The 23,293-nt window shown below is 39.8% G+C and overlaps 1 protein-coding gene across 1 annotated transcript in view; it reads left to right on the top strand.

Moving 5' to 3' along the window:
- Nucleotides 1–23,293, top strand: part of RNFT2 (ring finger protein, transmembrane 2) — a 58,973-nt gene that overhangs the window by 7,191 nt on the left and 28,489 nt on the right. Inside the window, exons 2-4 of the mRNA XM_044685442.1 lie at nucleotides 6,995–7,470; nucleotides 10,070–10,146; nucleotides 20,221–20,321. Of these exons, the coding sequence (XP_044541377.1) occupies nucleotides 6,995–7,470; nucleotides 10,070–10,146; nucleotides 20,221–20,321 (654 nt within the window). The remainder of the gene's footprint in view (nucleotides 1–6,994; nucleotides 7,471–10,069; nucleotides 10,147–20,220; nucleotides 20,322–23,293) is intronic.

Genomic DNA, 23,293 nt, shown 5'->3' on the forward strand with positions numbered 1-23,293 from the left:
ATGTGTATAAGAGACAGCTCTCTCTCTCTCTCTCTCTCTTTCTCTCTCTCTCTCTCTCTCTCTCTCTCTCTCTCTCTCTCTCTCTCTCTTTCTCTCTCTCTCCCCTTCTCTCTCTTCCCTCTCTCTCTTCTCTCTCATCTTTCTCTTTCTGCTCTCTCCTCCCTCTGTCTCTCTCCTCTCCTCTCCTCTTCTCTTCTCTCTCTCTTTCTCTCCCTCTCATCTGTGTATTCATTCCTCCTCCCTTTCTTCCCCATGGTCCTTGCTGGTTCAAGCCTAACAACCCAGGGATCTAAGCAGAGCTATAAAAAGCCCTACTCGCGGGGGCAGTGTGCATTTCCTGGGAGAGCTGGCGTCCACTGGGGTCTCTGCTAACTTCCAAGCACTGTGTGAAGCAAAGGGGACCGGGAAGGCCTTCCAAGGCTCTCAATGGAGGCAGGATAAAGGAGACAGTGGCTCCCTGGTGTGTGTGTGTGACATACACACAGCTGAAGACTCACCAGTGTGACTTAGACTTCTCACATTGAGGAATCCTTAGGCCTTATTAGTGAGCAACTTAGCAATCTGAGACCTGGTCTTGTTGTGATCATAATAAAAACTCCAGTCGCTAGAGTACGGCAAGGTGCACAAAATCCTGTCTTACCTATGAGATAGATCATTAGTGCTCCTTCAGGCTCCAGGCTCCATTTCCACTCCCAACTCACCCTGCACTTGGGAAGGTGGTAGACAGGAAGGTGGTATGGAGGGAGGGAAGGAAGGGAGAAGGATAGAAAAGAGGGAGGGAAGGAAGGAAAGAAAGGGAAACAGGAAAGAGGGAGGGAAGGAAAGCAGAAAAGGAAAGAGGAAGGGGAGAAGGTAGGAGGGAGGGGGAAAGGAAGGAAAAGAAGGAAAAAAAGAAGGGAAAGAAGGAAGGAAGAAAAGAAAGGGTGAGAGGGAAGACAAGAAAGAGGGAAAGAAGGAATGAAAGAAAGGGCAGGAGGAAGGGAGGGAAGGAAGGAGGAAAAGGAAAGGAAGGAGAGAGGGAGGAAGGGGAAGAAATGAAAGGCAGAGAAGGAAAAAAAGGAAGGAGGGAGGAAGGGGAAGAAAGAAAGAGAGGAAAGAAGGAAGGAAAAAAGGGAAGAAGGAGAGAATAAGGAAAAGAATGGAAGGAAGGAAGAAAAGAAGGGAGGGGGAGGGAAGGAGGAAGTGGCAAAATAAAGGAAGAAAGAACTAAGGGAGAGAAGGAAGAAAATAATCATTAAGTACCTACTATGTGCCAGGCACTGTGCTAAGAGTTTTACAAATATGATCTCATTTGATACTCACAACAACAACCCTGACAGGCTGGTGCTATTATTATTCCCATTTTACATATGAGGAAACTGAGGCAAACAAAGGTGAAGTGACTTGCCCAGGGGTCACACAGCTAATAAGTGGCTGAAGTTGGATCTGAATTTAGACCTTCCTGACACCAGGCCCAGCATTCTGTGCCCTCTGGTGCCTCCTCACTGTCTCCATTACATCAGTAGCATCTTTTCCCTTTTCAGTTACCCTTGATGCTTATTTTAATCCAAGATCACTGAGATGAAAACATTCCTAGAGAGGGTGCATACAGAGCATGACCTGTCCAAGGTCCTGAATTCCTCTCAAGCTGACCACATTGGGAGGAGAGAGATTTATCCCTTATTCAAGAGTAATGCTGAAAGTGATCATCAGTTTGATGACCAAATCCTTGAATGCCCAAAGGCTCCCCTCGATCAAAAAAGAGAATCAAAGATTTCATTCTCCAATCCAATACCCTCATTTTACACTTGAGTGCCCAGCCTCCCCAAGGTCCAGCAGGCAGGATATAAGCCTAGGTTTCTCTGACTCTTCATCCACTGTTATTTCCATGGTAACTTAACTACCTAATATCTATGGTGATGGATCCTTTGAGGAATGGGAATAATTAAGCCTCAAATTTGTTGAGAAGTAGCACACTCTTTAAATGGAGAGAGGGCTAGGTATAGAGGCAGAAAGAGAGATTTGAATCCTGATTTTGACATTGTATTTGTGTGGCCCCAGAACAATTCACTTTATCTTTCTCAGCCTCAGTTTCCTCATTTCTCAAATGGAGGTAACATTAGCATCTGTATCTCGCAGGATTGTTGGGAAGATCAAGCAAGGTGATGAGATGAAATGCTTTCCAAGCCTTAAAGCACTATATAAGTGTTAGCTTTTTTGTTTTTGTTTTTGTTTTTGTTTTCAAATTCATACTGTCTTACCAACAATTGTAAGACAAAAGGGCAAGGGCTTGGCAAAAGGGGTTGTTAAAATTAAAATATGGAGTCTGGCCATGCCTCATTGTTCCTACAAATGCTGGCTTTCCCTTTGACCCTAGGCAGCACCAAAATTTAGATTCTATCCTCATGATCAGTCCCCTCAATAATTTCTTTCACATAGGGTAAATGACTTGCCTGGCATCACATAGCTAGGAAATGTCTGAGGCCAAATTTGAACTCAGGTCCTCCCAACTTCAGGCCTGGAGATCTATCCACCATCCCACCTGGCTTCCTCAATATTAGATTTTTTCCCCCTTAAAAATCACATTTATTAGAACCCAGACTGGAGCTCTTAAAATTCTAGAAACAGAAATCTTATTTCATTCCTCATTTAGTCTCTTATCTTTTTTCAATACTTTCTGCCTATCTTTTTTTTAATATTGATATTGGGAGCAGGTAGGTGGCTCAGTGAATCCTTTGTGGCTACTATATGCCAGGCACTGTGCTAAGTGTTTTACAAATATGATCTCATTTGATCCTTAGAACCACCCTGAGAGGCCAGTGCTATTATTATTCCCATTTTATAGGTAAAGAAACTGAGGTAGACAATAGTGAAATGGTTTACCGAGGGGTCACATAGCTAATAAATGGCTGAAAATGGATCTGAATTTAGAATTTCCTTACTCCAGGCCTGCTAGTGCCCAGCCCTTACTGCTCTTCTTCTTTAGAACAGTATTTATTCTAAGACAGAAGGTAAGTTTTAAAAAAAATACATATTAATATCTTGTGTTTTTTCTATCACCTTGGTTTCCAAATATATCCTTCCCATCCAACTATCTTCCTAAAACCATTTGTAACAAAGAATAGAAAGAAAAGGGGAAAATGAGCAGCAAAATCAAACAGTGCATTGAGTCAGTCTACCTCTGCAAAGAAGAAAAGGAGCCCCATTTTCTTTTCTCTTTATGGCTACTTTTGGTTATTATAATTACTCAGCATCCTGATTCTTTTCTAGTTGTTGTTTACATTGTTGTCTCATAGAATCATAAATTCCTTGAGGGTAAGAATGTTTCATTTTTCTACTTATCACTCTCTCTAAGGCTGCCTTCCATTTACTTTGGACTGTGTTTCAAAAGTCTTAAGTGTGTGTGGGCAGCTGGATTACTCAGTGGATTGAGAGCCAGGCCTAGAAATGGGAGGTTTGAGGTTCAAATCTGGCCTCAGATACTTCCCAGCTGTGTGACCCTGGGCAAGTCACTTGACCCCCATTGCCTAGCCCTGTAACAAATAAAATTAATATAGCAGGATATATATAAACGATATTAGGGTTTAAAAATTTTTTTTAAGTCTTAGTGTGTTTTTAAGCTTTAATGGCCATTACATTTAACTGAAATTAAATAGCTATTGGATTTAATAGCTATTAAAGCTCAAAACAACTCTAAGACTTTTGAATCAAACCTATATTTATTTTGTATGTACTAATTTACATATGTCTTCTCTATTAGAATGTCAACTCCTTATAGATCACCTTTGGGAACTACGGATAGAGGAAGAGTTTGTGACCAAGTGATGGATAGAGAGGATCACTGAAATGGACAATTGTAATTATCTAATATTAAAAAAAGTTTTGTACAAACAAAATCAATGCAGCTAAAATTAGAAGGAAATAAAATTAACTAGGAAAAATCCTTGCAGTAAGTTTTTCTTATAAAAGTCTCATTTTCAAGATCTATAAGGAAATGATTTAAATTTTTAAGAATAAGAGTTATTCCTCAGTTGAAAAACAGTAAAGGGTTATAAATAGGCAATTTTCAAAGACACTGGAGCTAGCAATCAGGATATAAAAATATTCAATCGCTAATAAGTATGGGAGTACAAATGAATAATAATAGCTAATAAATCTGGTTAATCCATTAGACATTTATTAAGGACCTACCATGCGCCTATCACTGTGCTTAACACTAGGGATATAACTGATAAAAAGACAATCCCAGCTTTCAAAGAGTTTACAGTCTAAAGGAGGAGATAGCATACAAAAGGAGGTAGAAAAAGGTGGGGGTCAGGATGGGACACTGGGGGTATCTTATTCTTTGAAAGTGAATTTAGGGTAACAAGAGATATTTATATAGTGCTTACTACATGCCAGATACCTTCTAAGCACTTTCTAATTATTATCTCATATAATTCTTACAACAGTCCTAGGAAGTAGGTGCTAATTGTAACCCCCATTTTACAGATGAGGAAACAAAGGCAACCGAAGGTTAAGTGACTTGCCCAAGGTCACACAGCTAGTAAGTGTCTGAGGTTGGATTCGAGCTAGCATTTCTGAGATTTTGCCTCACACCTATCAAGAAATAAAGATGAAAAAAGAAAACGACAAATGATGTAGGGAAAATGGGCTGTTTAACGTACTGTTGGTGGGCTTATGAATTGATTCAGCCATTCTGGAAGGCATTTTGGCTTCCCAAAAGCCACTAAACTGTACACCACCTTTGACCACCAGCAAAACCACTACTAGACCTTTCTGCCCACCAAATTTAAAAAAATAGACACAAGCCTATTTAGAAGAGCTCTTTTTTTTATATTGGCAAAGAATAGGAAACTGATGTCCTTTGGGAATGGCTAAACCAAAATGGCGCATGAAAGTGATGGAATACTATTGAGCCTCAAGAAATAACAAAAGCGACAGCTTCATTGGTGTGTTCTTCATTCACATCAGTCAGCCAGACTTAATTTACTTTTAGAAAGTCTATTTATAACTCGTTGTAGTAAGGACAGTTGGTACAAAACACTCTCCCCAAAGCCTACGACATCCTCTCCCTCAAGTCTACACAGGCAGAGTCCAAGAGAGGATTCAGCTTAAATATAGAATAGAGTTAGAGAATGCTGCCTTAAATTATGGCAGGGAGTCACAGGAAGAGAACACGTGTTCCAGAGGGGGAGCACACAGCTAGTGGTTCTTGAATCCAGAGCTTGTATTATCCTCTGGTATCAGAGTTTAGGCTCTCAGAGTGTCTTTTTGTTCTTACACACACACATTTGTAGCCTTTCCTTTCTTGAGTGACTGTTGTCCCACAGTAGGGGCAGCTAGGTAGTTCAGTGGACCAGGATTACAGAGAACCTGAATTCAAATTCCACCTCAGATTAGCTGTATGATCCTGGGCAAGTCATTTAACCTCTGTTTGCCACAGTTTCTTCTCCTGTAAAACGGGGTCCCTGGAGAAGAAATGGTAAGCCACTGCAGTATCCTTGCCAAGAAAAATCCATAAGAAATGGGGCCACAAAGAGTGACCGGTTAGAAACATTTAACAAAAACAGAATTATTTCTTTGCTTTTGACCAGGCGCTTTGTCTCCCACTGGTGATCCCCTCTCTCTAATGACCTGGTCATTGGAGGGACAGGGAGGACGGAGAGTAAGAAACTCTTCTGACCTTCAACCCTCCAGTCAAGAGTGATTCACTCTAATGGAGCCGAATCTGGAGTCCTTTACCAAACTGGTCCACCATTGATCTGAAGAGCATTGGAGATTTCGCCAGCTTTTTAAAGCCCCTATGAACATAGTTAGCTAATTGCCACTCCTTCCTCCCTGACCCAGGTAAAGAGAAGTTCAAAACTAGAAAAAGGGATCAGAGAGTCTAGATTACACATTTAAAAACCTGTGCCATTGACCGGTTGATATGGGGGCATCCAACTTCTTCTGGTATGTTGGTATCTGTAGCATTTTAGCCCAGTGCCTTCCTAGCACAATTTTTTTCGCTGTTTAGTCATTTTCAGTCATGTCCAACTCTTGGTGATCCCATTTGGAGTTTTCCTGGCAAAGACACTGGGAAGATTGATCATTTCCTTCTCCAGCTCATTTTTATAGAGGAGAAAACTTAGGCAAACTGAGGGGTAAGTGACTTGCCTAGGGTAACACAACTATTAAATAAATGTCTGAGGGTGAGTTTGTACTCAGGTCTTCCTGTCTCTAGGGCTGATACTCTCTCCATTGTACTACCTAGCTGTCCTAACCCAGCACACTGCAGATTCTTAATGAATACTTAGCAATTAATTAGCTAGGTATATTATTTTTCTGGTTCTGCTTAGTTTACTTTCTTTTTTTGGAATTTATTTATTTATTTAATCTTGCCTTCCATCTTTGAATCAGTACTGTGTATTTGTTCCAAGGCACAAGAGTGGTAAGGGCTAGGCAATGGGGGTTAAATGACTTGCCCAGGATCACACAGCTAGGAAGTGTTGTATAGGTGGAAATTTGATGCACCTGAGCTGCATCAAATTTCCACCTACACAGTATCTAAGGTCCGATTTGAACCCAGGACTGGCTCTAAATTCACTGAACTGCTTAGCTGACCCTAAAATTATTTATTCATAAGATTATTTTTTTTTTAATTTTGAATTCCACATTTTCTCCCTCCCTTCCACCTCTCTCCCATGCATTGAGATCAGTTATTTAATTCACTTTCCAACCATTCATGTAAATCTTCTCATGCTTCTCTGTATCCGTCACATTGTTCTTTTTTAACCAGGCAGTAATAATCCATTCCATCGATGTTTGTTGAGTGTCCCCTAATTGATGGGTGCCTCTTTTGCTTCTGGTTCTTTGCCGCTATAAAAAACTCTTCTGTGAATATTTTGGTATATGTGCAACCTCCTTTCTGCTCTCTCCGAATCATTGGGGGACATTTCTTTCTGCTAACATTGATAAAACACTCGATTGACAAAAAGAGATCAAAAACAGGAAATTTTTTTCTCCACCTCAGAAACCGAAACCAGACCCTCAGCTCTGAGACCAGCGTGGACGAAAGCGGTGTCTTTGAAGGTTTGAAGCTCGAAGATTCCTCCCCTCCACCCATCTTCTCTGGCTTAGCCGGTCTCCAACCAGGCACCCTCACGGCCACCCCATTCCAATCAGGCTTGGTCCTGGGCTCGGCCCCCGGGGGTGGGGAGGTATTTATCCAGATGCCAGCCCCCCGAGAGGAAGGGGCCAGCCGGGGCGAGAGTGGGCCCTTCCATCACCGCCCAGCCTCCCACCACTTCCACCACGGCCACCACCGGGGGAGCTCCCTGTTACACGTGGGCGGCGATCGGCATGGGCACGGAGAAGAAGGTGGTGATGATCAGCCGGGGACGCCGGCACCAGCCCTCTCTGAGCTCAAGGCGGTGATCTGCTGGCTGCAGAAGGGGCTCCCGTTCATCCTGATCCTCTTGGCTAAACTGTGCTTTCAGCATAAGCTAGGTGAGTGCTGAGAGGGTCTGGGACTAATGACCCAGAAAGAATCCCCATCTCCATCACAGGTTTCAAACCAGAAATCCCTCCAGTCAGAGGATCCCTTCCCTGATTCTCTATCCCTGTATGACCTGGAACAAGGATAACAAGAGCAAACAAAAATAGAGCACCCACACTGTGCCGTGCTTTGTGCTAGGGGCTTAACAATTATCATCTCATTTGATCCTCACCATGACCCTGGGAGGGAAGTTCAGTTGTGGTCCCTATTTTACAGATGAAGAAACTGAGGCAGACAGCAGTGAAATGACTTGTCCAGGGTCACATATCTTTTAGATGTCTATGTCTAGATTTGAACATTCTTCCTTCTCTTTGACACCATTTTAGCTACTTTACTTAATCACTTTGCCCCCGTTGAGACTCAGTTTTCTCATCTGTAAAATGAGGGTGTTGAACTAAATGGCCACAAGGTCCCTTCTAATTCTAGACCTGTATTTATAGAAGTGGAAACAGACAGCCAAACAGTTAAACAATTTGCCTAAGATCATCCATCTACAAAATGGCAAAGTTGGGATTTGAATCCATCTCCTCAGACTCCAGAATCTACTGTTCTTTCCCTAATATCAGTCTCATTAATCAGAAAGAGGTGGCTCAAATACCCAATTAATTGGTTTATTGGTAATAATAAATAATTCATTGGTAATAATAATTAATCATCAGGCTTGTATTTGTTTGTTGAAAGGAATTATTATCGCCATTTCACTTTCCAGGACCCTGGACAGCTCAGACTGTAATTTGTAGAGTAAGGACTGACCAAGATTGGTAGAATTGGGATTCCCTACACCAAGGAAATCACAGATCCAGTCCCTCTCCCTCTCTCTCTCTCTCTCTCTCTCTCTACTCTGATCTAGGCAAGAGAGGCAGCCTGGTGGGGTGACTTTGGCTCAATGAGATGGAGGGCTTCAAGACCTGCTTTTGGCATCTACTGATGTACCATGTGGCCTTGGGTCCCTGGCAACTAAAATTAGAACTTGCCACCCAGTCGCCAGTCTACACCAATATGTATACACAACAGAAAATGTTTCCAGATCCAGATTTACCTCCCCACATGAAGTCACAAGTTTAGGTCACTCTCCCTTGTCCCCTGACTTCCTTTCTCCTACAAACACACAAAGCAACATTCTGGACACTGAGTCCTTTTTAGGAACTACAGCTATAACTTCATCAATATTTATTTGTTTGGTCATTTTCAGTCCTGTCTGACTCTTCATGACTCCATTTGGATTTTCTTGGGAGAGACACTGGAGTGGTTTGCCATTTCCTTCTCTAGCTCATTTGACAGATAAGGAAACTGAGACCAACAGGGTGAAGTGATTTGCCCAGGGTCACACAGCTAGGTTTGCCCTTTCTTTCTCTAGCTCATTTGACAGATGAGAACACTGAGGCAAAAGGGGTTAAGTGACTTGCCCAGGGTCACACAGCTGGGTTTGCCATTTCTTTCTCTAGCTCATTTGACAGATGAGAACACTGAGGCAAAAGGGGTTAAGTGACTTGCCCAGGGTCACACAGCTAGTTTGCCATTTCCTTCTCCAGTTCATTTGACAGATGAGAACACTGAGGCAAAAGGGGTTAAGTGACTTGCCCAGAGCCACACAACTAGTTTGCAATTTCCCTCTCCAGCTCATTTGACAGATGAAGAAACTGAGGCAAATGGAGTGAAGTGACTTGCCCAGAGCCACACAGCTAGTTTGCCATTTCCTTCTGTTCAATCTGCATCTCTTGGCTTACATATAGTAGGTACTGAATAAAATGAGTGGTTGAGCACAACAAACAAGGTTTATTGACAGGCACGCCCTAACATCAAGTCTGTTCTCTCGTCTTTCCTTGGATACAAAGACAAAAAATGGACAAGCCCAAGGGCATGTGAGGGGGTGAAGGGAAGAAGGTAGGAAGGTGGAATGGATGGGAGAAAGGAGAGAGGAAGGTAGAGGAAGGGAAAGGAAGGTAGCCGTCCCAGCCCAGGCAGGGAGAAATTGACCAGAGCCCTTCGGGGTTCAAATAGAAGATGAGAGCAACTTGGGGTTTAGAATAGCTAGGCTTTATTTCAATTAGAAAGGGGTAAAGATTAGGTAGGGGGAAAGGGTCTCTCGGGTAGAGTCCAGGATCAAGGAGAGTCAGTCATCTCCAGGCTCGAGAGAGCAAAGAGCAGAGCCCGAAAAGGTGCCAAACTTTCTCTTTTATACTTTCTCCAACACCTCCCCACAAAGGAAGTGGGAGGTGTCGGGTGAAGTTGTAGCAGGAAGTCCTGGGAGACTATTAAATGACACGGGCATCTGGGAGATTTCATTCATTAAAGATTTCATTATCCCCCCCAGATAAGGAAAGGAGTCCATACAAAATCACTTCATCCCAGGTTTGGAGAGAATGATAATCATGGCGGATGGAGAGGTGGGGCCCCCCAGGAAAGGCTTCCTCCAGGATGGGGCAGCCCTTGCACTGGGCTCTGAAGGAAGCTGGGGATGGCTGCCAAGAGGTGAAGTTGAATCCTGGAGGTGCCTTTCGGACCCCCTCCTTCCATATGAATGAACTTGACCCCCATCTGTCTCCCTAGGCATTGCCGTGTGCATTGGAATGGCCAGCACATTCGCCTATGCCAACTCCACCCTCCGAGAGCAAGTGTCTCTGAAGGTGAGTCTCTTCTCTTCCCATGAAGGGAAGGCTCTGGTCATCTCTCTGGGGACATTCGAGTGCCTGGGTTTCGCATGAGTCCTTTTCCCCAAACCCCTGCCTCCCTATCTTCTCTCACCAGCCGTGGCTATTTTTAAAAATCTTTATCATCTTTATTTATATGAAATTAATATGAACCAATATGAAATTATTAATTATATTTAAATGGATAGGACATAATTATGAAATTAATTCATTATGAATCAATATGAAATTAATATGAACCAATATGAAATTGTTAATTATACTATAATGAAGAAGAAATAATTATGAAATTAATTCATTATGAATCAATATGAAATTAATTCATTATGAATCAATATGAAATTAATATGAATGAATATGAAATTATTAAATGTATTATAATGGATAGGAAATAATTATGAAATTAATTAAGTATGAATTAACATGAAATATTGGTTCCAAGGCAGAAGAGTGGTAAGGGCTAAGCAGCTGGGATTATATGACTTACCCAGGGTCACTCAGCTAGAAAGTGTCTGCGGCCAAATTTGAACCCAGGACCCTCCTGTCTCCAGGTCTGGTTCTCTGTCCACTGAGCGCCCCAGCCTTAGCTATTACTGAGATCATTCCAGTAGTGCAGTAGACCAACAAAGAGAGTTGATGGGATCTCAGGTGACAAAAAGGCAGAGCAAGGGGGTGACCCCGAGTCCCAATGTTCTGTGCCTGAGAACTGGATTCCATTCAGGCCATCACAGTCTTAAAAGCATTTGGTAAGCTGGAGAGCCTCCCAACAAGGGCAGTCAGAGCAGGGAAGGACCTTACGTCCACATCACATGAGGAGAGGTTGGAGGAATTAGAGATACTTAGCCAAGACATTTCTGGGGGAAGGCATGAAAGTGAGCTAATTGAAGCATTTCCAGGGTTGTCATGAGTAAGAAGAATTAGTAATAATAATAATAGGTAGCATGTCTAGAGTACTTTGAAGTTATCAAATCACTCATCCTCACAACATCCCCAAAAGGTAGGGGCAATGATTATCCCTGTTGTACAGATGAAGAAACTGAGGCAGCAGCCTCTAATATGTCAATAGTGTTCTAAAGTTTGCAAAGCAGTTTTTTGTAGGTTTTCTCATTTGATCCTCACAACAGTCCTGAGAGGTAGGCGTAATTATTTTTATTATGCCCATTTTTACAGATGAGGAAACTGAGGCAGGGGCATCTATCATGTCTACAATCCTTTAAATTTTGCCATTTATCGCCTCATTTGATCTTCACAACAATCCCGGAAGGCTGTGACTTCTGAAAATAAATAATAAAAGCAGGCCAAGCTTTTAAGTTTCACAAAGACCTTCCTCACCACAACCCTATGAAATCAGTAGCATGAGAAGTCTTATTCCCAAACAGTAGATGAGTAAATTGTGGCCAAGAGAGAGGAAGCAACTGGCTAATCAAACTCAGATCTGGTGATGTCACCTAGGTGCTAGGCTTAGAATTGGGGAGATCTGAATTCAAATCTCTTTCTCTCACATACTAGATGTCGGTGTGGTCAATCAGCAAGCATTTATTAAGCACCTACTATTTTAAATTAAATAAAAATTAAGATTTTAATTACATTTATTGTAACTATAATGATGTTAATATTAGTGATGATAAAATAGTAATAACAGTAATAATGATAATAAGAATATTAATGATAATAACCACAGTAATTAGAATAATGGTAATGATAATACTTATAATGATAATAGCAATGATAAGAATGGTAATAGTCATGGTCATGGTGATAATAGTAATGATAATGATAAAAGTAATGATAATAATGACAATGACAATGATAAAAATAGTAATAATAATAGTAATTATAATGAAGATATTAATGATAATGATAGAAATAGCAGTGATAATGATCATAGTCATGATAATAATAACAATGATAACAATAATGATAAAAATAGTAATGATGATAATAAGAATAGTAATGATAACAATAACCACAGTAATTAGAATAATGGTAATGATAAGAATGATGATAAGAATAGTAATGATAACAATCATGGTCATGATGATAATAGTATTGATAATGATAAAAGTAATTATTAAGATGTTAATATTAATGATATAACAACAATGATAATAGTGATAAGAATAATAAGAATAGTAATGATAACTATTACCATTACTATTATAACCATGTAACGATAATAGTAATGGTAATGATAATAATGATACCAATGATTACAATGATAATAAGAATCGTCATGCTAATAATCATAGTCATAATGATAATAGTTATAATAATGATAAAAGTAATATAACGATGATAGTAATTATAATTATGATAATAATGATATAATAGTAATAATGATAATCAAAACAGTAATAACTACAATCATAGTAATGATCATAGTAATTACAATGACGATGATATTAATGATAATGATAATAGCTCTGATACTGATCATTGTTGTGATGATAATGATAACGATAAAAGTAATGATAATAATGACAACAATGATAACAATAATGATAGAAATAGTAATGATAATAGTAATAATGATGATAAGAATAGTAATGATAACAATCATGGTCATGATGATAATAGTAATGATAATGATAAAAGTAATGTAGTAATGATAGCAGTAATTATTAAGATGTTAATATTATTGATAATAATAAAAACAATAATGATAATAGTGATAAGGATAAGAATAGTAACGATAACAATCATGGTCATGATGGTAATAGTAATGATAATGGTAAAAGCAATGTAGTAATGATAGTAGTAATTATTAAGACATTCATATTATTGATAACAAAACAATAATGATGATAGCGATAAAGATAAGAATAGTAATGATGACTATAATCATATAATGATAATAGTAATGATTGTGACAATAACGATACTGATAATTATGCCAATGATAATAATGATAAGAATAGTCGTGATAATAGTCATGATGATAATAGTTACAGTAACGATAAAAATAACATAATGATGATAGTAATGATAATGGTAATAATGATCATCAGAACCGTCATGATAACTATAGTCAGCAGAATGATGATAATAGTCATTCTCATGATAATATTAATGCTACTGATTAAAGTAGTCATGATCATAATAGTAATCATGATCATAAGAATTGTAATATTACAAACATAGTAACGATGATAATTATAATGCAGATGATGATGATGGTAGTGGTAATGATAAAATGAATGATGATTACAATTGTGATGAGGATGACGACACTAGTGATAAAATAGTCATAGGGGGCGAGCATGGACACGGAGCCTTGAGGGCTGAAAAGTACTTACAAATGGTATCTCATTAGATCTTCACAACATTGGCTCAGTGAGGCAGATCCTCTTTTTAGCTCCATTTTAGAGATGAGAAACTTGAGGCAAAGAGGGAAAGCGACTTGCCCTGCTCACACAGCTTAGGAAGTGACTAAGGCAGGGCTTGAATTCAGGTTTTCCAGACTAAATCTGGAGTGCTGTCCACGGTGCTCCTGGCTGCTTACAACACACACACACACACACACACACACACACACACACACACACACACACACACGACCTAACAAGTGGCCTCTGCTCTCAGGTGAGGGGTACCCACACTGGGCATGCTCTTGCCCCCATCATCCTCTCTTCTCCCCACTGCTCCTTGCTGGGCAGAGTCGAACACATGCAGCTTGTCACGCAGGAATTGAGGAAGACCTGGGTTCAGATCTTACCTCTGATGGTCACTGGCACCTCCTTGGGCCTTGGTTTCCTTCTGTCAAATGAGAGCCTTGGACCAGTTGTCCTCTGAGACCCAGGTCCAGAGCTACGGTCCTGTGACCTTTATTTATTTTTTTAATTGAAGAATTTTATTTAAGGAATTAATTTAGAATATTTTCCCATGGTTACATGATTCATGTTCTTTTCCTCCTCTCCCCCCCATAGCCAATGAGTAATTCCACTGAGCTTTACATATGTCATTGTGTGATCTTTATTTAGATCTTTCTTTTCATTTTTATGAGTACCTTCAGGTGTGGAAACTATTCCCCAAAACAACTCAGCAACTCCTGCAGAACCCTGGGTCAAGAGAGCAAAGATAGAGCCAGAAAGAGCCTTAAAAATTATCTAGTTGGAGGCAGCTGGGTGGCTTATTGGATGGAGAGCCAGGCCTAGAAATGGGAGGTCCTGGGTTCCAATCTGGCCTCAGACCCTTCTTAGCTGTGTGACCCTGGGCAAGTCACTTAACCCTCATTGCCCAGCCCTTACCACTCTTCTGCCTTTTAGTGCCTATTTTGTGTGTCTCTGTGATAAGCATTTTATAAATATCATCTCAATTAATCTTTATAGCTTATGATAGCTCTCTACTATCTCATATGAACCTCACAAAAACTGTAGGGTAGATGCTTTTATTATCCTCATTTTACAGAGGAGGACACTGTGGCAGCAGAGGTAAAGTGACTTGCCCAAGATCACACAGCAAGTTAAGCATCTGAGGCAGGATTTGAACTTCGGGCCCAGCATGCTGTGCGTTGTGGCACCACCTAGTGGCCTCATGATGGCGCAGCTAGTCTGTAACAGCCAGGACCTGCGTCTCAAACTGATGTTTCTCCATTGTGTTTTTGTTAATATATTATTATTATTATTATTACTACATCATTACATTTATATTACATTTACAATTACTAAATTATTATTATTATTACACATCTAGGGGTCAATAATATTAACAATAAGTAACATGAAATAATGATATAATAACAACATTTAAAATAATATCTCTTAGGGTGTTGTTATAACAGTGTATATAATAATAATGATTACAGTTCCCAACAATAAACAATCCCCCAAACAATCATCTTTCTTGGATTTGAGCTTGGTGGCTCCAGGGGAGATTTTCTAGTGAAAGTCTTTACCAGAAGAACCTGCTTTCCCTTCCCGGCTTTCCCAGTGCTTCGATAAGTCCGAGTTTATCCTCCAGCTTTGGCCGGGATTTATAGGGAATTAGCCTGGCAGGCGTGATTTACTGAGGGAAGAAAGGTTCCTCAGTGGCTTAATCACACTCCTCACAGCCGGCTGTTGGCCTGGAGTGCCTTCTGAGGTCATTCACCGTGACCGCTCCTGAAATAATGGGTGGATGGAGAGGCCTTTATACTGTCCAGTCTCTGCAAATGCACCCTGGAACAGCGAGCGGCATTCTGATCTGCGTCTGGAGACAGGGCGGATCGAGCCTTTACTGAAACCTCGATCAGGTTGACAATGAGAAAGCGGTGACATCATCTCATTCCAGCCACGGGCTGTCAGGGCTGTCACGGGAAGCCGGGCGGACCTTGGAAAATGCTAACTTTGCCCCATCCAAGGCAGCCCGTCTGGGCTTCTGCCCCTCCCGTGTCCGGGGATGGAGACAGGTCTGCTTTTCGCCAGGAGCCAAGGGGACTGCTTCCACCAAAAAGAAGATGGACGTGGATTCAATTCGGTTCAACAAATACTCATTTAGTTAGGACCCGTTATGTCCTACGAGCTGGGAAAGCCCCAGACAAAAACAAAACAATCCCTGCGCTCGAGGGCCTCGTTTTCTACTAGAAGAATATGGTTAAACAAATAAGCCAATCCAAGGAGAATCCAAAATAGAGACGAGATAGAAGATGAGCATCGAATATATAAAGCCAGTAATAATATCACATGCTATAAGTCAATTCAAAATATCTACAAAGTAGAGATAGTATATAATATATAACAACAATATGTGTCAATTCAAAGTATCCACAAAATAGAGATGGGATATAATATGATTATATGATATGAAAAACAATAATAACAACATATAAGTCACTTCAAAGTATCTACAAAATAGAGATGGGATATAATATGAGTATATGATATGTAAAACAATAATAACATATAATTTGATTCAAAATATCTACAAAATAGAGAGGATCGAATTTATATAAATATATAATATGTAAACTATGATATACCACATAAGTCAATTCAAAGTACAAAATGGAGATAGGATATGAGTATATAATATATAAACAACAATATGACATAATGTATGTCCATTCAAAGTATATACAAAATAGATTTTGGATAGAATTTATATGATTATATAATTTGTAAACAATACAACATTACAATATATGTCAATTCAAAGTATATACAAAAATAGAGATGGGATATAATATGAATATATAACATAAAAATGATATAATGTAACTTAAGTCAGTTCAAAGTATCTACAAAAGAGAAATAGGGTAGAATTTGTGTGATATGAGTATATAATATGTAAAGAACAATATGACATAATATATATCCATTCAAAGTATATGCAAAATAGATTTTGAATAGAGTTTATATGGTATGATTATATAATTTGTAAACAACAATACAACATAGCAACATATAAGTCAATTCAAAGTATCTACATAATAGAGATGGGATATAATATGAGTATATGATATATAAAACAATAATAATATAACAACATAGAGATGGGATATGAGTATAGAATATATAAAACCAGTAATAATATAACAACAATATGTGTCAGTTCAAAGTATCTACAAAATAGAGATGGGATATGATATGCTATGTAAAACAATAATAATATAACAACATATAAGTCAATTCAAAGTATCTATAAATGAGATAGTGCAGAATTTATATGAGTATATAATATGTAAACAACAATATAATGTAAGTAAACTCAAAGTACAAAATGGAGATAGGATATGAGTATATAATATATAAACAACAGCATGGCATAATATATGTCCATTCAAAGTATCTACAAAATAGATTTTGGATAGAATTTATATGATATGATTATATAATTTGTTAACAATACAACATTGCTATATATAAGTCAATTCAAAGTATACACAAAATAGAGATGGGATATAATATGAATATATAACATAAAAATAATATGATGTAACATAAGTCAATTCAAAGTATCTACAAAAGAGAGCTAGGATAGAATTTATTTGATGAGTATGTAACATGTAAACATGTATAATATATGTCAATTCAAAGTACAAAATGGAAATAGGATGAATATATAATATATAAACAACAATATAATTATAATATATAAGTCAATTCAAAGTATATATAAAATAGAGAGGATATAATGAGTATATAATATATAAAAACAATAATTTAACAATATACATCAATTCAAAATATCTACAAAATAGATATTGTGTATAATAAATAAAAGCAATATAACAACAGTATATAAGTCAATTCAAAGTATCTAGAAAATAGGATAGAATTTGTATGAGTATATTATAATATGGAAACAACAATATAACATATAAGTATATACAAAATGGAGATAGGATGTAAAATTGTCAATAATGATACAAACTAGCATTGTGGTTTTTTTTAAACTTTTACTTTCCATCTTGGAATCAATACTGTGTATCAGTTCCAAGGCAGAAGAGCAGTGAGGACTAGGCAATAGGGGTTAAGTAACTTGTCCAGGGTCACACAGCTAAGAAGTGTCTGAGGCCAGATTTGAAGCCAGGATCTCTCATCTCTCAATCCACTGAGCCACCTAGCTACCCCTTATATAGTGTTTTAAGGTTTGGAAAGCACCTTACCAATATTATCTCATTTGATCCTAACAACAACCTGGGGAGTAGGTGCTGTTATTATCCTTATTTTACAGTTGAGGAAACTGAGGCAGATGGAAGCTAAGTGATTTAGCCAGGGCCACACAGCTATTAAACATCTGAGACCGGATTCAAATTTAGGTCTTCTTAATTCCATCTCTACCATTCTATGTCCCTTGCCACCTCCTGAGCTCCAGCGTATAAGCATTGCAGTCTGTTCGTACCCATTTCCATCTCCTCCTGTAGACTATGTGCCCATCTTATTAATAAGGAATAATAGAGGCACCATACCTCAGGGTTGAGAGTGCCAGCTCACAGGAGGCTGGCATGTCCTGAATTCGTGCCACGTGAGTATTGATGGCAGAAAGGCAAAGATTAGAATACCCCCAATGACACGTGCTCGTAGTGTGACCACAGGCAAGTCCAGGGGGCTCATAGGCAGTCAGAGACAAATCAGAATCTGCCATCCGTCTCAGTTCCTTGGAAAATCAATCAGCCTCTTAAACGAATGAGAGTTTGTCCGTATTTCACACCGTTCTTTGTTCTCCTTGCACATTCCCTCTCCTGGAAATGGCATTATTTGCACGTGGCCAAGGAAACAGCCCCAGCTACCTCAGATGACTTCCCTAGTGCCGTAGAAGGACGATTCTAAATCAAAAGCTGTCTATGGCTTACAAAGCACGTTGCAGAAATCATTTCATTTGATCCTATCAACAGCCCTCGGGGGTGGGTGCTATTGTGATCCTTCTTTACCGATGGGGAAACTGAGGCAGAGAGGTTCATTACCTTGCCCAGAATCCTAAAGCTCATTAGTGTTTGAGGCAGAATTTGAATGTGGGTCTTCCTGTCTCTAAACCCAGCATTGAATATCAGAAGCAAGATTAGAATCCATTTCTCCAAGCTGTAAGATAACACCAAGCTTCTTCCCAAATAGTTTGTCCTTGGGGAAGGAGAAGAGTCAATCTAGAGCAGTGATTCCCAAAGTGGGCACCACCGCCCCCTGGTGGGTGCTGCAGCGATCCAGGGAGGCGGTGATGGCCACAGGTGCATTTATCTTTCCTAGTAATTGCTATTAAAATTTTTTAAAAATTAATTTCCAGGGGGCTAAGTAATATTTTTTCTGGAAAGGGGGCAGCAGGCCAAAAAAGTTTGGGAACCACTGATAGAGGCATTTAGCCAGAATTTTCTTGGTGTGAGACTCTACAGTAAGTGTTGGGAGTAAGACTTTGTTGTTAAGTCATTTCTATTATGTCTGACTCTTTGTGATCCTCTTTGGGGTTTTCTTGACCAAGATACTGGAGAGGCTTACCATTTCCTTCTTCAGCTCTTTTGACAGATGGGGAAACTGAGGCAGATAGGGTTAAGTAACTTGCCCAGGGGCATCCAGCTAGTGTCTGAAGCCAGATTTGAATCCAAGAACATGAGTTCTTGCTCTTTATCCATTACAGCACTTGACAAGACAAGACAAAAACGAAATTATCCCTGCCCTCGAGAAGTTTATGATGTTTCTCTCAGGGAATACACTTAGCAGTGCATTCAGAATAACTCCGAAGGAGGGCATCCCTTTGCCTCATATTAGTGACCCCCCCCTTTTCTTCTAAATTGAAGATTCTTCTCCAGACCTGTCATGCTGGACCTGGAGTCAGGAAGACCCGAGTTCAAATCTAATCTCAGAGCCAATCACTGAGGCTTTGTCTTTGTCTACTTCAGTTTCCTCAACTATAAAAGGGGTGACGATAGTAACCTCTACCTCCCAGAGCTGTGGGAGGATCAAATGAGATCATGTTTGCAAATTACTTAATGTGATGCCTAGCACATAATAAGTGCTTAATAAATCCCCTCTTCCCCTCCCCCCTTGTGCCTCAGTTTCCCCATCTGTAAAATGAGGATAATATAGCTCCTACCTCTCAGGGTTGTTGTGAAGATCTAATGAAATCATATTTGTAAAGCACTTAACGTAATGATTGGCACAATGTATGTCCTTAATAAACTTTGTGCCTCAGTTTCCCCACTTGTAAAATGGGGATACTATAGCTCCTACCTCCCAGGGTTGTTGTGAAGATCTAATGAGATCATATTTGTAAAGCACTTAAAATAATGATTGGCACAATGTATGTCCTTAATAAACTTTGTGCCTCAGTTTCCCCACCTGTAAAATGGGGATAATATAGCTCCTACCTCCCAGGGTTGTTGTGAAGATCTAATGAGATCATTTTTGTAAAGCGCTTAGCATAATGATTGGCACAATGTAAGTCCTTAATAAATCCCTCCTTCTTGCTGCCTTACACCTCAGTTTCCCCATCTGTTAAATGGGGATAATATAGCTTCTTACTCCCAGGGTTATGAGGATCTAATGAGATCATATTTGTGAAGTCCTTATCTCAATGTCTGACATATAGTAGGGGCTTACTGAATGCTTGTTTCCTTCCTTCCTCTCTTGTTTTTTTCTTCAGGAAAAGAGATCAGTCCTGGTCATCTTCTGGATATTGGCCTTCCTGGTGGGGAACACCCTGTATGTACTCTATACATTTAGCTCCCAACAGCTGTACAACAGGTGAGCACAGACATCTGTCTGACTTCCCTGGGCTGAAATGGGAGGGAAGGGAACATGGACCTTGGAGCTAGAACAGAAGCTTTCAGGCTTATTCAGTTGCGTTCAGCAGTCATCGATTCTGCTTCAGATCCTGCCTTGTGCCAGGCAATCAGTCAATTACCAGGCATTTATTAATCACCTACTGTGTGCCAGGAGATATAAAAACAAAAATGAAATGATTCCTGTGCTCTTGCAGCTTTGATTCTCCTGGGAGGATACAAGATTGTTCAATCCCTGAGCATTTATTAATTGTTAATTAATATTATTATCTTCTGTGTACCAGGGGTTGTTACAAGGGCTAGACACTGGGATTATGGGTACAAAGACTGAAATAGTTCCTGCTTATCTGAGATCAGATAAGAAGGGAAAGATGCCAAGTGAGAGATGACAAGCAGAGTTCAGGGAAAATTAAAGAGGGAGAAGCTCCTAGACACTGCAATAAAGATCAAGGTAGGCTTTTAGTAGAAGGAAGCAGCTGAGCACTTGGTCTAAGACTTGATGGAAGAGAAATTTCTGAGAGACAGAGATGAGAAGGGGGGTGCACTCTAGGTATGTTGTTATCTTTCAGTCATTTCAGTGGCTTCCAGCTCTTCATGACTCCACTCAGGGTTTTCTAGGCAAAAGATACTGGAGTTGTTTGCCATTTCCTTCTCCAGCTCATTTGACAGTGGTAGAAATTGAGGCATACAGGGTTAAGTGACTTGCCTAGGGACACACAGCTAATACATTTCTGAGGCTTAATTTGAACTCACATCTTTCTAATTCTGGGCCACCTAGCTGCCTCCATAAAAGAAGAAAACCAAATTGTATAGTACCAAATTGTGTAATGGATGGAAGATCTGAGTTCAAGACCCTTGAGCAGAGAAAGGAAGAAAATAAGTATTCATTCAGCATCTTTTATTATTTACCAGGCACTGTGCTAAGAACTTTAGGAATATTATCTCACTTGATATTCTCAACAACCCTGGGAGGTGAGCACTCTTAGTCCCATTTTATAGTGGTGGAAACTGAGGCACACGAATTTAAATTATTTTCCAGGATCACACAAGTAGTAAGTGCCTGCTGCTGGATTTGAACTCATGCCTTTCTGATTCCAGACCTGGTGTTCTACCCACTACTCTATTTAATTATCTGTATGTTCCTTCACTTCTGAGGGCTCTGAAGAGTTCCCTAAGACTGGCCAATCTGCATTGACAGAAGGAGTTTCCTCACCTGGGTTTTCACCATGCCAATGAGATTACAAATCCCCTAATCCTAGAACCACCTTATTAATATGAACAGAGGAAAGGGAGCAGAGTCCAGGACTCAGTCCAGTAGAGTGACTTGGCCAAAGTCACACAGATCATAAGCTCTTTGACTCCAGAGGAAACAGTGTATTTCTCCTGTAACTCTGGTCATATTCTGAGCAAGATGGCAGTGGGAGCATTACTAGTACCAAGAGCCCAGAGCTGAGGACTTCCCCTTGGCATGTTCTTAGCACAGACTTTGAGTTAAAACATGTAAAGAGCTTTGCAGACCTTAAAATGCTAGATATCACTGTTCCATTTATGCTTTAGGAATCCATGATGTTGTTTGTGTGACTACATAATAATAATAATAATAATAATAATAATAATAATAATAATAATAATAATAATAATAATAATAATAAAGATTTATATAGTGCTTAAGGCAGCAAAGTGGCACAGTGGATAGAGCACTGGCCTTCGAATCAGGAAGACCTGAGTTCAAATCTAGCTTCTGACATTTATTAGCTGTGGGACCCTGGACAAGTCACTTCACCCTGTTTGCCTCAGTTTCCTCATCTGTAAAATGAGTTGGAAAAGGAAGTGGCAAACCATTCTAATATCTGCTTTGACACTGGGTAAGTCACTTCACTCTATTTGCCTCAGGTTCTTCATCTGTAAAATGAGCTGGAAAAGGAAATAGCACATCACTCTAATATCTTAGTTGTATGACCCTGAGTAAGTCACTTTATACTGTTTGCCTCAGTTTCTTCATCTGTAAAATGAGCTGGAGAAGGAAATGGCAAACTACTCCAAGATCTTTACCAAAAAAAACCCAAATGGGGTCATGAAGAGTCAGACACAACTGAAAATAACAACAAAATGTTGTTGTTCAATCATTTCAGGTCTGTGTGAACAAAATATAGTGCTTACTATGTGTCAAGCATTTTACATTTATTTTCTGATGGGTTCTGAGGACCTTCTAGTTCAGAATACTCTGTGAATTGCAGTTCCATAGGTAGATGGCAAGAGACATTGAAAGAGGCCTTCAGAACCAGTGTTCAAATTTGGCCTCAGAAGCTTACTAGCTAGCTGTAGGATCCTGGGCAAGTCACTTAACCACAGCCTATCTTAATTTCCCCTTCTGTCATATGGAGGAGAATAAGAACTCTTGCCTCTTAGGGATTATGAGGATGACATGAGATAAGCGTTATAAAGTGCTTTGGGAGCCTCGAAGCTATCATTGTCATCACTATCAGAGGCCATGGACCAGGATGGGTTCTGGTCTGGATCATTAGAGAAAACTCTCAAATTGTTGAGAAATCCTAAAGGAATTCAGGGAAGGGGATAGTCCTTGTGGCCTGGGATGATGCAGCCTTCCCAACTTGAAGGCTGATTTAGGGGCATAACGCTGTCCTTCCCTCCCTGCTGCAGCCCGGGCACTATTTCAGGAGCTGGTTCTGATCACTGGTACTTGTCTGGGGAGCCCAAGACTCGCAAGTCTTCCTCTAGCCAGGCTAAATATCCCAGGTCGCTCCTATCAGTCCTCCTATGGCAGCGATTTAAACCCTTTTCCTATCCTGATTATAGTCTCCCAAGTATTCTCCAACTCATTATTTCCTTCTTAAACTGTGGTATCCAGACTTGAATACAGTATGGCCTGAGAGGGAGGGAGGGAGGGAGGGAGGGAGGGAGGGAGGAAGGAAG

Source organism: Gracilinanus agilis, chromosome 1 (assembly GCF_016433145.1).
Source record: "Gracilinanus agilis isolate LMUSP501 chromosome 1, AgileGrace, whole genome shotgun sequence".
NCBI lineage: Eukaryota > Metazoa > Chordata > Mammalia > Didelphimorphia > Didelphidae > Gracilinanus > Gracilinanus agilis.